This window comes from Hirundo rustica, chromosome 8 (assembly GCF_015227805.2).
Source record: "Hirundo rustica isolate bHirRus1 chromosome 8, bHirRus1.pri.v3, whole genome shotgun sequence".
Taxonomy (NCBI): Eukaryota; Metazoa; Chordata; class Aves; order Passeriformes; family Hirundinidae; genus Hirundo; species Hirundo rustica.
The window spans coordinates 2,257,248-2,271,258 of NC_053457.1; the positions used below are offsets into that span (position 1 = coordinate 2,257,248).

The window sequence follows — 14,011 nt, forward strand, 5'->3', positions numbered from 1 at the left end:
CAGGAGGATGCCCAGTAGGCTTTGCCACTCTTCCACTAACACACAGGGATGTTGGCCCAACTCTCCCATCATTCATGCTTTGGTCCCACAACACTCTCAAAAACCTCCCCAGGGGTTTAACGTTTCCCTCAGGATGACTGTGGCCAAGTTCTTCCTTGCCTCTGTCATGCAACAGGTTGGCAGGATCCGGAGTCACACAGCGACAAGTGGGAGATTTCCTTACCGCAAGCATTTAAACAAAAAAAAAAGTCCCTTGTGAGATGTAGGGGACAGCCCTCAAAATAAGGGAAGGCTCAACGGGGCAAAGAGCACCCCTGCTCTCTCCTCTGCCATCCCTGATGTGGGACTGGGAGCTGACAGTGAACCACACTGTGTTGAAAAACACAGGGATGGAAAACTAGGGCACCAGAGGGAAAGAAGACTTAGACCTTAAAATAGGTTTGGGCAACACGTGTCTAAATACAGAGCTGAGTCATGAGTCCGCATCGCACCTCTGTCTCAAGATGGACTTTAATTCCTCCTTCCCAAAAGAAGAGAGCGGAGATTTTAATGCCAGAGAAGCAAGACTCGTGAAACAGCCTTTTCAAGCCCAGTCCCTCCTCTTGTCCTTCGGATAATCTTGCTTCGCTGTGGGCATGGAAAAGCAACGCTATCACGACCCACACGGCTCATTGCTATTCACTGCTTCTGCACACAACAGCAGAACAGGCTGATCCCAGCGAGGAGCAATCCAGCTGTATTTTCACTGCGTGCTCCAGGATGAGAGCAGCAGAGAACATTTTGGGTCCTGGGGATGCGGGACGCAGAGAGCTGGCATTTGTGGGAGGAAGCGAAGTTTGTGGGGACAGGACATGGAAATCTATCAGATCAACAGAATGTGGTTGGAACTCCATTGTCATGCAGGGAGGAAAGCGGGCAAGTTTTCAGGCTCACAAACCTTTCCAAGATCAAACAGATATTTTTGTCCCTATTAAAACCAGACAATCCTCCCTCTCTCGATTTTTGAAACTATAGAAGCCTCAATGAAAAGACACCAGGGATGGGTGAGGATCTCCTCCTCACACACAAAGCCTCACGGTATGAACCGTGTCTGGGACCTAGCAGGGTGATTCCCTGTCCCTCTGCCCCTCCAAGGAAACATCACACTTGCCAAAACAAGGCGGCGACGTGCTGGCTGCCTCCCTCCCTCCCAATCAATGACCCTTCCTACGCTGCTGACTTTTCCCCGCCCCTGCCCAGCAGAATCTATACTTCTAAATGTGTTTCCAACCAGCTGCCCAGCTTGGTATTGATTTTAATTACAGGGCTGTGAGCAGAGCCACGGAGCCGCTCTCAGGTGGGGCTGGTGGGGCCGGCAAGCCACGCTCCAGCGCCTTTTCTTGACAAGCGCCTTTTCTTCCAGCATCACTCCCTGCCCGTGCCGGGTAGGCACGGATGATGCCCAGTTACACCACTGCCTGCTGACAAGACAACGTGTCGTGCCTATCCAGGGTTTTGGAGGGGAGAGAGAGGGAAAACAGGCAAAAGTGGGCACAGCTGAGGTGCCTGAGTATGCGCCTGGTGCTATACGCAACCCTGCGGTATCTGCACGCTGCCGGCAGACACAGCCACAGGCAGGACAGCAGAAATACCCACATTGAGAGAATCACGTTTTGGGCCCCAGAGAAGGCGGCTGTGTTTAACATCCCACTGGGTCAGCACATCACAGCTCCGGATGGCAGGGGAACAACACATCCCAGGTTTGCAGCGCTGCCTGGAAGGGGGTGTCCCCAGGCAGGATGTCCTCCCCATCCCGCTCCCCACGTGGAGCTTCCCGGCTGGAGCAGGTCTCACCTTCACTGTGAGGATGAATCCAGCGCTGTAGAACGGATTTTCCCGGTCCAGAGGCCCATTCAGGGTTAAGGCTCCGCTGATGTAGTCCAGTGCAAAGATGCTGTTGGTGTTACCTGAGAAGAATAACAGGAATGTGAGCACAAGCAGCTGGCACAGCCGATCCCAAAAAGTGCTGGAGGCAACAGGGAGGGCAGCAAGAGGACATGAGCTCCAAGCAGTGGGTTCTGGGAACCTGGCACGCCATTCCAATGTGCTTTAAAATGTCATGGCTCTAACACTCCTCTCCTCCTCTCACCTGTCCCGGCTTAGGGCTCAAAATGGGGCTCTCCTTCAACAGCCAAAAGTTGCCAATGCTGGAGGCAGCTGAAGAATTTCAAAGGGTTTTAGTTATTAAAATTTGCAACAGCAAAGCTGAAAGCAGGACCAAATTCGGCCACTCCCCTCTGAGTGACCACCTGCATCTGTAGGGTGCCGTGTTCCTGGGGTGGGCATGGCCTCTCCTAAAACACAGGAGTTAAGGGACATCAGCCCAGGATAATCACAGGGAGGCACAGATGGACCAAGCTCACGAGGAACTTTCCACCTAACAGGTGGTGGTTTAGCTGTGGGGCGTCTTGCCAGAGGGTGCTGACGGGGATACAAGTCCACGTGTATTCAAGGAGAGGCTACAGAGCTTAAAGAAAGAAAAATAAATTATATTAAGCAATACAGAAGCCTCACACAGCTCAGAATTTCTTAGCTGGATGCATTTGAAGCCAGTGAAAGTATCAGCAAAATAGTGTAGGCACTTGCCCCGCTTTTATGCTCTTGCTGTATGTGTTGACCCTGTGGAGCTGCCTGGTTTTCCTCTACTGGAGCCAGATTGGGCCCCTGCGCCTGTCCTGACATGCAAGCAACCAGCCGGGATGCCACGGAGCACTGGGCTGCCTCCACAGCCCACCCCATCCCATCCCATCCCATCCCATCCCATCCCATCCCATCCCATCCCATCCCATCCCATCCCCAGCCTGGATCCTCCTCAGGAATTAGGCACCCAGAGAGGATTAAGACAAGATGCTGGGGTGTCATGGCCAGCAGACACTAAAGGACAATGTCCTGCTCGGGAATGCGTTTGTGACGGCCCCAGGTGCTCTCCCTGGGAGCCAGACAAAAGCCAGCAGTTGGTGTGTGGGGCCTGGGACACCTGACACCAGCCTGACACAAAAGCAGAGCCGGCTGCTGAATTAGTGATGACCAAGGAGGTCACATCCAGGCATATGGTCACCCACACAGCTCCCCTCAGCGTCTCAAGGCACGCAGAAAGCCCTGAACCAGACGCAGACGGGAGCCAGGAAACCCTGCAGGTACATTCCAGCCATCCCAGTAAAAAGGAAGCAAAAAATAAATCCTGTCTTCTCAATACGTCTCAGCACGAACGAAACACACACAGTGTTTGTCATTTCCCTGGAAGGGAGCTGCAAGACAAATCTGCTGCCACGGAAGGTTGTTTCCCATCACTGAGCACCCACCTTGTTCCCTTCCAACCTGTGTTTGATCACAGCTGCACCTTTCTTGGGATGGCCAAAGCCTCTGGGTCCAGCCACCCCCTCCCTCACACTCCCACCCGGCCTCTCCTCTCTCTGCCAGAGCCCAAAGTGCCTCAACACCTTTCTCCCCATTACTGAGCCATTCTATCTTCCCTCTGGACTGAATTCCTCCCATTCCTGTCCTTGCTGCTCTCCTCTCTCCATCTGAAATGCCCCACTGACCGCTCGCCAGCTTAATGAGCTGATGCCAGGCCACTTAAAATATTAGCAACGGCCTTGAGGGTTTTTTTTTCCTAATCTTTCGCTGCTGTACATGAAGATCTCCAGTCTCCTCCCTTGGACAATTCCCCTCTTTCCATCCTGACTTCCCACTTTCACGCTGTAATTTATGGCTGACTCCTTAGGAAGCTCCTTCCGATCCCAGCTTTGAAGGGCACTCCACGAGATGGACTGGACTGTGCTGCCAGGCATTTAAATGCTCCAGGACACCAGGTTGCCATGGAAAAGTTTATGCCTCAGGGCATAAACCTCCCCCTAATATAAAGTGTAATGAAATATGGGAACAATGGGATTTAGTGAAATTATGTCAATAAAGCAGGAATTTGACTAAACACAGTGCTGTGTTCCATGTCCTAAAGATAGTTATGCATTTCATATTTGACCACAGTCATTTTTTGAAGGATGGGCAATTAAACTGGGGACCCAAGGGCCTCCCAGGCTGCATGTCAGAGGCTTTTCTGTAGCTCATCCTCCCCAACACTATCAGATACTCCTCCTACGCCCACTGGGGCTTCCTTTCTATCAGCAGAGAATTCCTGGCTTTGCAAATTTTCAAATTTGCAAATGTAGGGGAAGAGGTGTCTCCAATACCTCTCCAACCACCACTTCCTCACTGCTCTGAGCACCCTGCTGAAGCGCTCACACTGCTGAACAATGCCCATTTCCTGAGACATTTCCCTTGCCAAAATCTCTCTGATCATCTTCACCTGACTTCACTTTCCTGAGAACGAGGGAAAAAAAAAAAAGGTGGGGGAAATTAACCAGTTTTTTGTCTTTTCTCTCTCTGGAGAGACCAGAGGTACACACAGAGATGTGGCAGAAATTAAAGGATGGGAAAGGAAAGACTGAGCAGCAAAATGGGGGGCAGAGAGAAGAATAAGGCAGAGAATGTTTCAAATATCATAAAGACAGAGGGAAAGAGGAGAATGACAACAAGAAAAAAATTGAGAACTTTGGGACGGCAGCATGAATCCGCTTCTGGCAGACTTGTTGCTCCCACCTGGCGAGGAGCAGGCTTGCTCAGGACCTACAAACCCAGCTTTTTGTTAGGACATGGGTCCAGAGGAAGGTGAAGTTTTCCATCCATCTGTCCATGTACAGGTACAGGGCCAGCAGCAGGTCCTGCACGCTCTGCAGCCAGGCAGGAGCCTGGGAAGGCAGGCAGTGATGGGATGCTGGGTTGGGAGCACTGGGATGGATCACAGGAGCCCATTCACAGTGTTTTTCCAAGCTCATTGAGGAACGGATGGTGGCATAGGCATCATTTTAGAGAAACACTGCTATAACGAGGGGTTTTATAGATGAGAGCCATAATGTTTAATTGCCCTCAGCCAAGCTCTCAGTTTAAAAAGGCCGTTAAAAGTACTGGCTCAAACCCAGAGAAGGGGGGGAGGGAAGGGAAAAAAAGGGGGAAACAACCCACATCAATATCTCCTCCTTCCTTCCTATCCCTTTAGCCTTCCAGCACCGTGCAAATCCCCTGGAGGGAGAGATGCAACTACTGCCCTGCTCTACCTGCCAGTCAGGGCGAGCCGTTTTCCCAGGGCAGGATAATTGTCCCACCCCCCTCTACAGGAAGGGCCGCTCACGTTGGGAAGCCGCCGCTGAGCTTGGAGCGGGTGACTTTCATGAGATGTGAAAGGGGAACCCATCACACACCTTGCTCCAGGTAATTTATTAATCAAAATGTGCTCCGTCAGGGCTCCTCGGCACCGAAATAGATGCTGTTGGATGTGGTTCACGGAGTCAGCAACAGACACAGCTATTAGCGTATAAATAGTCCATCAGCTGCCGCGAGCACCTCGCTGCTCTTCACCTTGAGTTTCTGCCCCCAGGCAGGGAAGCACTGCCAGGGCAGGGACCTCGCCCCGTGCTTAAATTCAAAGGCAACAAGTCATTTCCAAAGGAAAACCAGTTATTGCAACCTGAGCTTCCCGGGAATTCGAGGTGCTGTATTAGAAACAGTGCTCCCTTCTTCTGCTCAGGACTTCGGTTTGCTGCTCTCTGGGATAACAGATCTGAGCCCAAAGCTGAGTGCCAGCACTCCTTCTCACATACGTGCTCTGCAGACAGGCCTTTTCAGTATCTTTCCTAACGGATTTGTCCAACCCAGCATAACCAGCAGAACTCCTGATCTTGCAGAGCCACAAAAGGAGCTCACATCAAATGCTCGCACATTTCCCTTTTTAAAAACTGAATGTAGAGTACAAGGAAATAAAAGGAGGTATCTATCACCCAAGGTGCAATTCCCCTCCCAAATTTCCTGGGAGCTGTGGCCGAGTACCAGAGAGAAGAACAGAACCCGCAGAGTTTCTGCTCTGAGTGTAATTCTCCACACAAAAGGATTCTGAGTCTCGGACCACAACCATCATTCCCCCACGTCATCTAAAATGATGGGCTTTTTGACATAAACCTCACATCTCCAGGCTCCACAGCTTTCTGAAACTCCTCCACTGAAAACCATCTCAGAACCAGTTGTTTTTGCTAACCACTACGTGAACGGAGGTGGTCCAGGTTTGTCGTTCTCCACTGGTTGTCAACACTGAATCCCAGACTGGTTTGGGTTGGAAAGGACCTTGGAGATCATCTCATTCCAAGACCCTGCCATGGGCAGGGACACCTTCCACTAGACCGGGTTGCTCAGCCTTGAATACACGTTAAATCCCTAGAAGTTAAACAGGAAGTCCCAGAAATGAAACAGAAAGGATGCTTTTGTTTCCTATTTACACATGAAAGGGAATGTATAGTTTTAATTACCGAGGGCCATTTGCTGGGGGACCACCTGCCACGCAAACCAATTATCCCAAATCATACCTCTTCCCAATGATTCCTGGATGGCCAGGGAGCCAAAGGCGGATGCCAACGTGATGACAAAAAGCAGCGTGGAGGAAGGTGGGGAGCAACTGAGCCAAGGAAAGAGGGGCTGTGACCGCAGCCACCGTCTTTGCTTTGTGCTGTCTCATCCCCTTGCATTGGCAGGGTGGGGAAAAAAACAGCTTTTGATGGATAACTCGGCGCGAGGCACTTTTCCACCCATCAGCGTGTCCTCCTACAGAAATGTTCTGCTATGATGGCTGCCTTTAAATCACGCAGGAAGGCCCTCCCAGCAGCTGGAATTTATGAGGGCTTCAACACCCGGCAGTTCACCGAGCGAGTCCAATGTGGGAAAAAGCTGGAGCGATGTAGGGAATAGCAAAATGAGCAGCTCCCCACTTCCAAGGGTTCTCCCCGATGTCCGGTTTAAGGGTTTTAGGGAAGTGGTTTGCTCTGCTCTGCCTTCTTTATTAAGTCAGGCCAAGCTACGGAGGGGGTGTCAGCAGCTGAGGGCTTGGAGACCTCTTTGGCCGCTTGACCTTTCCTCAAGGATTCACTTTCACAAGGAAGGCAGTGTGGCACTCTGGCTCTTGGTAAGAGCATGGGAAACATGTTCTGCAAGCTACTGCACTGATTTTTTACTCATATATATATATTACATAGAAAAAACCTATATATATGATATTTTATTCCTTTGCAGGAAATCCAGAAGATGAGGAGCTATTCTTTTCAGCTTCCCTCGCACTTCTGTTACTCACACTTCTATTGCAGTGTGCAAATAATGATTGTTAATTCATCTTACCCTCGGGATGCACCAGCTTAAGGAAGAGAGGCTTTGCTAGACACTGCACCAGTCTCATAAAACAATCCGCTTGGGGTGGGGGGGACAGAACCCCATCCGAGGGTTTGTGAATAGCCCTAAGATCCATCTCTGCTCAAAAGCTGCCTGCCCTCTCTCCTGAAGGACTTTCCAAGCCCCAGGAAGGATCCACAGATTGCCCTTGAGCAATCTCCCACTGCCCATCCATCACCGCACCTGAAATGTGTCCGGCAGGCAGAGACTGACGTGTGGGCCCCATTCCCTGGGTTAACCCTTCAGTGCCTGCCCAACCAGCACAGGTCACCTTCACATCCTCCTGCCAGAAGACTCCAAGTCTCCTGGCTATCCTGGAAATAAATGAAGCCCGAAGTTTACTGCTAGCGAGCAACATGTGAGTCAGTATGTTTTTCTGAGAAGAGCTCACAGGCCAAAGTCTCTTCCTGCCTATTAATTAAATTGCTGTTTAACTCACGCTAAAAATCCTTCCCTTACAGAGCTGGAGGATTCCCCGTGCCCCAGGCGATGTGCAGAGGCAGCAAACGTGAAAACACACTGCCGTCTGCAGGGCTGATCCTGCCCAAAACGCCAGGGCCCTCCCGAATTCTGCCGGAAAATCAATCTCTGTTAGCCCGGAGAGTTCCCCTAAATGAAAAGCCTTATCTAGAACAGGTCGTGTTATACAACAAGTCGCTCGCTTTGCCTGGGAAATGAAAGATGATGAGGCAGAGTCCCCGGTACAGAGGCTATCTCCATAAATCTGCCAAAAAGGAGCTGTGGATTACTTTGCTGGATTAATTATCTGTCCTTCAAACAGAGTCCTGACCTCAGCGGCTGAGCATCTCCAACCTGTCACTGCAGCCGGGGAGGGAGGGCTTTCACCGGGCTCTGGCCACAGGAAAAGCAGCAGGAGCATCACTCGGAGCAATGGGAGCCCTGGCACTGACCAGCCTGCTGGCATGAGGGCCTTGAGTTGTGAGGTCTCAATTTGGATTTCTTTTTTAATTGGGCAGTGAGCCGGCTCCCTGCAAAGTGTGAAGCGAAAAAGTACATTTTCCTGGAGTTAAAACACTCTGATGGGCAGGAAGAAACAACCGAACGGCTTTTCCCTATTAGATATGGAAATGATTTCCCAGTGCAGGCAGGACAAATACCAAAGCCATGGCACAGCTACACCAGTGCTCCTCCATCATCTCAGCCTTAACAGCTTTGTAAGCTGGTGGCATAAAGTTAGATCTCAAGCCTTATTTTATGTGGTTATGGTTAATCTTTTAGTTTTATTGTGTTCCTGTCACGGGAGGACCTTGTGCTGGAGACAGCTGTATAAATAAGAGCTGCTGCAGCACATCCCCAGACATGGCTGCCCGAGGGATGGAGCCAAACATGGGACAAAATGGGACAGCAGCAATTCCGAATTCATTTTTAAACCCCACCTCCAAATCATACCAATGCTTTCGGCATTAACACCCCAAGTATGATGAACGGCCAGGTTGCTTCTCAGCTCTCTACTGCTGTATGTACCAGCCCAAAAGGCGAAATCAGACCAGCCACACGCTAACCCTGTGCCCAAAAAACTCTGAGAGCTGGGAAAAGGTACCACCTATCCCTGCAGGGGAAGGGAAGCAGCATCACTGCTACCTCCCCTCCTGGAAGGGAGCTGAAGAGCCAGGTTTAATTACTACTTTCACCAGCCACTTTCACTTTTGCTTACGGTCAGTTTCTAATTTAATTTGCTTCCCCATTCCCATATGTTAGGTGTTTTTTTTTTTTTTTTTTTTTTGCAAAATTGCCATAAAAATTTTCCAGCTCAGGCACAAAAATCTGCTTGCTGACCTTTACCATCGTGATTGAGGATAATGAGAAATTAATTAGGCTTTACCTGCCTGCCAAAAAGAAAATTGCTTGCCTTGAGTGAGCAGGATTTTGGAAGCGCATTAGATGCCAGTCCCGTGTCTGGACTCTTAGACATCAGAAAATAACATCAGCTCAGTCCAAAGGCTGATCATTTGATCATTCCCATCCAACCCCTTCTCCATAAGACCCTGGTGATGACAGGAGAAAGATTCCTGGCTAGTTAAGAAAACACTTCATCATTCTCATTTGGGAAAAAAAAAAAAAAAAGTTCAAAATAGTTTAAATCACTCTTGATCTGTTCTGCTGGATCCTACGGTAGGAGAGCTGCCCTCACCAGGGCAGGACTGCGGGCAAGGGTTAAGCTCTTGGCATACAAAAGCAGATGCAAGGCTGTGTGCAGTGATCTGCCTGCAGGTTTCTCCACATTCCACCTGGATCCCAGAGCGTCCTGATGCCCCTTCCACCATCCCACTGCCTATCCAGGATGACTAAGCTAGCAGCTATTTTACCATCCTCACCGTAATTCAGCAACCTCTGCAAAATGAGATTGATGTTTCAGTCTGGTCTCCAGTGAAAAAGATCCTGTATCAGCCAGAAGACAGTCCCTGCTGCACCTTGGCCAGCTGATACCCACAATCTGGGAGAATCTCTCGAATAAATTGCAGAGGGAATTAGAGGAATAAATAATCCTCGCATCTTCAAAGGCTGGATACTTCCAGTCAGGATCAGTGGACTTGAAAGTCAGGGTGAAATCACCTTGACCCTCAAGGCTGATTAAAAGAGGGTTTGAAATGGCTGGGCTTTAAGGAAAAGAAACTGGGAAATTATTCCTGCACGTGGAGGCAGCACCCGGAGCATTCGGCACAGCGGGGAGGGGAGGCACTGCCGTAGTTTCTTGCTGGGAAGAAGCCCCCCCGAAAGTGATGTCAGGAAAAGCGTTACAACGCACACCCACCAAGCTGGTCCCTCACACCTGGGTCACCTCGAGCAGTCTGTCTGTCCTCACCAAACCAGCATCTGAGTGCAGCTCTGGGAGCACCAAACTCTGCTGGGGTATGGCAGAGATTGCTGAGCTCAAGGCACCTTAAATGAACAGGCCCAACCCCCCAAAACTGGCCTTTCCACAAGGCAGCTGGGTTTTATCTGGAAACACCTCCCCAGCCTGCCCTGCCCCTGTTGCCATCAGAAGGGATCCTCTGGCTGTGGAGACAAAGGGGCCAAGCACGACTCAGCAATGATCCACTCATCCACACCAAGAAGGGTTCCCAGGCTTCAGAGCCAGACTCCAAAGGTAGGCTCGATCTGTGTGCCTGTCAGGAGGCAGAAAGGCACCACCTTTTTAATTAAGCCTCATTCTCTAGCTCTGCACCCTCACAGGCCCAGTCCTTGCATCACATCTTCTGAAACTTTTAGAAACACCACAGAAACCACCAGGAGCTGTTCAGTCCATACCCAGTCCCATTCCCTCCCGGAACAGAAAATCCTCTCCATGGTGATGTGTGAAGCTGAACTGTTTGTGGCTCATCATTAGAAATAGAAGGTTTCAAACTGAGGCATTGTCAAATTTGCTTGGAGCAACCTGTCTAGTGGAAGGTGTCCCTGACCATGGCAGGGGAGTTGGAACAATCATCTTTAAGATCCCTTCCATCGTAAATCGCTCTATCTATTTTACTCCATGATTTCCCAGGGATGGGATGTACAAAGGCTTATTGCAGAGCTATCTCTTCCATCCATCCATCCATCCATCCATCCATCCATCCATCCATCCATTGTCCATCCCCCATGCCCTCCATCCATCCATCCATCCATCCCTCGATCGATCCATCCATTGTCATTCCCCCATTCCATCCATCCATCCATCGCCCATCCCCTACGCCCTCCATCCATTCATCCATCCATCCACCCCTCGATTGATCCATCCATTGCCCATCCCCCATGCCATCCATCCATCCATCCATTGCCCATCCCCCATGCCCTCCATCCATCCATCCCTCCATCCATCCATCCATCCATCCACTGCCCATCCCCCATGACCTCCATCCATCCATCGTCATTCCCCCATTCCATCCATCCATCCATCCATCCATCCATCCATCCATCCATCCATCCCACCCTTCTTCCATCCATCCATCCATTGCCCATCCTCCATGCCCTCCATCCATCCATCCATCCCTTGATCCATCCATCCATTGTCATTCCCCCATTCCATCCATCCATCATCCATCCATCACTCCCTCCATCCATCGTCATTCCCCCATTCCATCCATCTGTCCATCCATTTCTGCATCCATTCATCCACCCATCCATTCATCCATCCATCCATCCCTCCCTCCATCCATCCATCCATCCCTCCCTCCATCCATCCACCCATCCATTCATCCATCCATCCATCCCTCCATCCATCCCTCCTTCCATTTCTGCATCCATTCATCCACCCATCCATTCATCCATCCATCCATCCCTCCCTCCATCCATCCACCCATCCATTCATCCATCCATCCATCCATCCATCCCTCCCTCCATCCATCCCTCCTTCCATCCCTCCCTCCTTCCCTCCTTCCATCCATCCCTCCCTTGGGGGTCCCCTCTGTGCCCTCACCTGAGACGATGGTGTAGCCGATGCCGCGGGGACGTCCCTTGTCCTGGTCGATGGCTGTTATCATCCGCACGGTGGTACCCTGGGGAGGGACAGGGACACGTGTCGCAGCACTGCTGGGCTCCCACAGCGACCTGCCCCAGGTGCTGAGGGATAGCCTGTCCTAGGACATGGCAAGCCATGGAAAGTCCCACTGCCTGCCCTTGAAGTTGTCCCGGGTCACTACTCATCACTCTGGTGCGAGCTGCAGAGCTCTGCTAACCCAGGCCAGGATGGAGCTGGGAATGCTGAGGGCATGACCAGGAGGAAACAGTTACTCCCCTTCACCACGACCTTCAGTTTGGTCATTACACCAGTTTAATCTGCCATTGGCCTCCCAGTTTCAACCCGTCCTCTTCTGCCACCGTGTTCCTCAAATGTGGCACCCCAAGCAATAAGGGCCGCTCACACTGACCATCGGCACAACTAAGTGAGCTGCAGAGATTTTGACTGAAACCCTCGAGGAGGGAGAGGAGGAGGGAGGGCTGGACAGATGCTGAAAACCAGGGATTGCCCACAGGCAGGAGCTTCTGCAACTGCCAGCTCACCCACCTCACCCTCCATCCTGCAATGTTCCTAAAGCCCAGCAAAAAGATCCAAGAGTCCCCCAAGACCGGCAAGAACAACGCAAGAAGGACCCAAAATTCTTGTTTAGCTCTTGAAATAAAAATATCCTGCTCCATAAGTCAACTTCCCCCGCCGCAGTGCAGTGAGCCCCTGTGAATACCAACACATGCACATGCCCGTAATTAATGTAGTGTGAAAAAATTTACAACTCAGCTGTTCTTGTTTTCATTGGCTTATTAACAGTGGGGAAAGCAGCAAATTTTTTAATTTTTTTTTTCCCTCAAAGGAAATGTCAGCAGAGGCGTTTGCATATCTAACGAGGTCGGCAGCCTCGTGCTTGCCCCATGATCCATCATCTAAAGGCCAAAGGGAAAGCTGTGGCAGAAACATCACCGGTGGAAAGCAGGGACTCGCCGTCTTCCCTGGCTTCCAGATCCGTGTCCCTGTGGGCTCAATGCCGCTGCTGGCCGTAAAGAAGGCTCCCAGGGCCAGGCAGGCTGCCCGCTGCCTGATCTCCGAGGGCATTGCAATGGACTCCTTAAGTAAATCCATGTTATTAACCGAGAACATTAGCCATAAATCCCAGGTCACTGGCCTCTGAGCAGCACTCGGATGGTGAGGCTCAGCAGCCACCCGGAGAGCCTCTAAATTACTGACAATAACTGTGCTTTCCCACAGAGAGAGAAAAAACACCGCAGAAGTGGGGAAGGAGCAGGTGGGAAAGCAGTACAGGGGACATGGAAAGGAGAACAGGGCAAAGTGGAGGGGAAAAGAAAAGGATGATGCATTTCAGTGTGCTCTGTCCCAGCATAGTTTTGCTTAAATTAAAATGTATTATACTTTATACTATATATATATATATTTAATTGTAATATATACTATAAGTTGTGTAATATGTGTTAATATATATCACGTGTTGTACGATACGCTGTGCTCATATTCAGCAGAATCAAACTCTCTGCAATCTTTAATCTCCCGTTCTCACGGGACAGCAAAGAGCCCCCTCCCGTCCCCGGCACAGCGGGAGCTCCCCGGCGGAAGGGCAGTGGGCGAAGGCACCGGGCCTGCCTGACAGCTCGCTCGTCACCTGTCACACGGCTCGGGAGCAGCACGGAATGGGAATTGCCTCCTGCAGAGGGAAGGCAGGGCCCTGCGACGGCTGGGGAATAGCAATGGGCCGCTTTATCAGCGGGAGAGGCCTCTCCTGGAGGAGCCAAGGGGAAGGGCTGGAGGGAGAGATAAAAGGATGAGCGCGGATGTGGCAGCAGGGGAAGTTTGGGAGGGGTGGAGGGGGAATCTCATTCGGATATCTCAGCGGCACGTGCCATAGAGATGCCCACAGGAGAGAAATTATCCAGACATTTGATCACAGCAATAAGGGCTGCGAGGAACCATGCTGAGGTTCACCCTCTGCCCTTGGCAGGCCCATGATGATGATGATGATGATATCCTGCTGCTGGGTTTTGGCAGTGGGGCTCCCCCCGTTCTCCTTGCAGCCTCCTGTGTGTCTCCTCCTGCTCCACAAGCATCTCCTGGGGATGAGCCACGTTTCTCCAGTGTCCAGTAAACACATGTTGGAGTGGTGCTGGGTTCCCTGCCATCCATGGATGCCGTCTCCTGGAACCACGGCAAGATCCTTCACATCCCACCTGGTTTCCATCCTTCCTGGCAGGTCTTTCACAAGAT

At 51.0% G+C, this 14,011-nt stretch overlaps 1 protein-coding gene across 1 annotated transcript in view; it reads right to left on the reverse strand.

The window, feature by feature from the left end:
- CDH23 (cadherin related 23) overlaps positions 1–14,011 on the reverse strand; it is a 183,007-nt gene that overhangs the window by 84,981 nt on the left and 84,015 nt on the right. Inside the window, exons 9-10 of the mRNA XM_058421437.1 lie at positions 11,723–11,801; positions 1,834–1,946 (exon numbers count right to left, since the gene is read on the reverse strand). Coding sequence (XP_058277420.1) covers positions 1,834–1,946; positions 11,723–11,801 — 192 coding nt within the window. The remainder of the gene's footprint in view (positions 1–1,833; positions 1,947–11,722; positions 11,802–14,011) is intronic.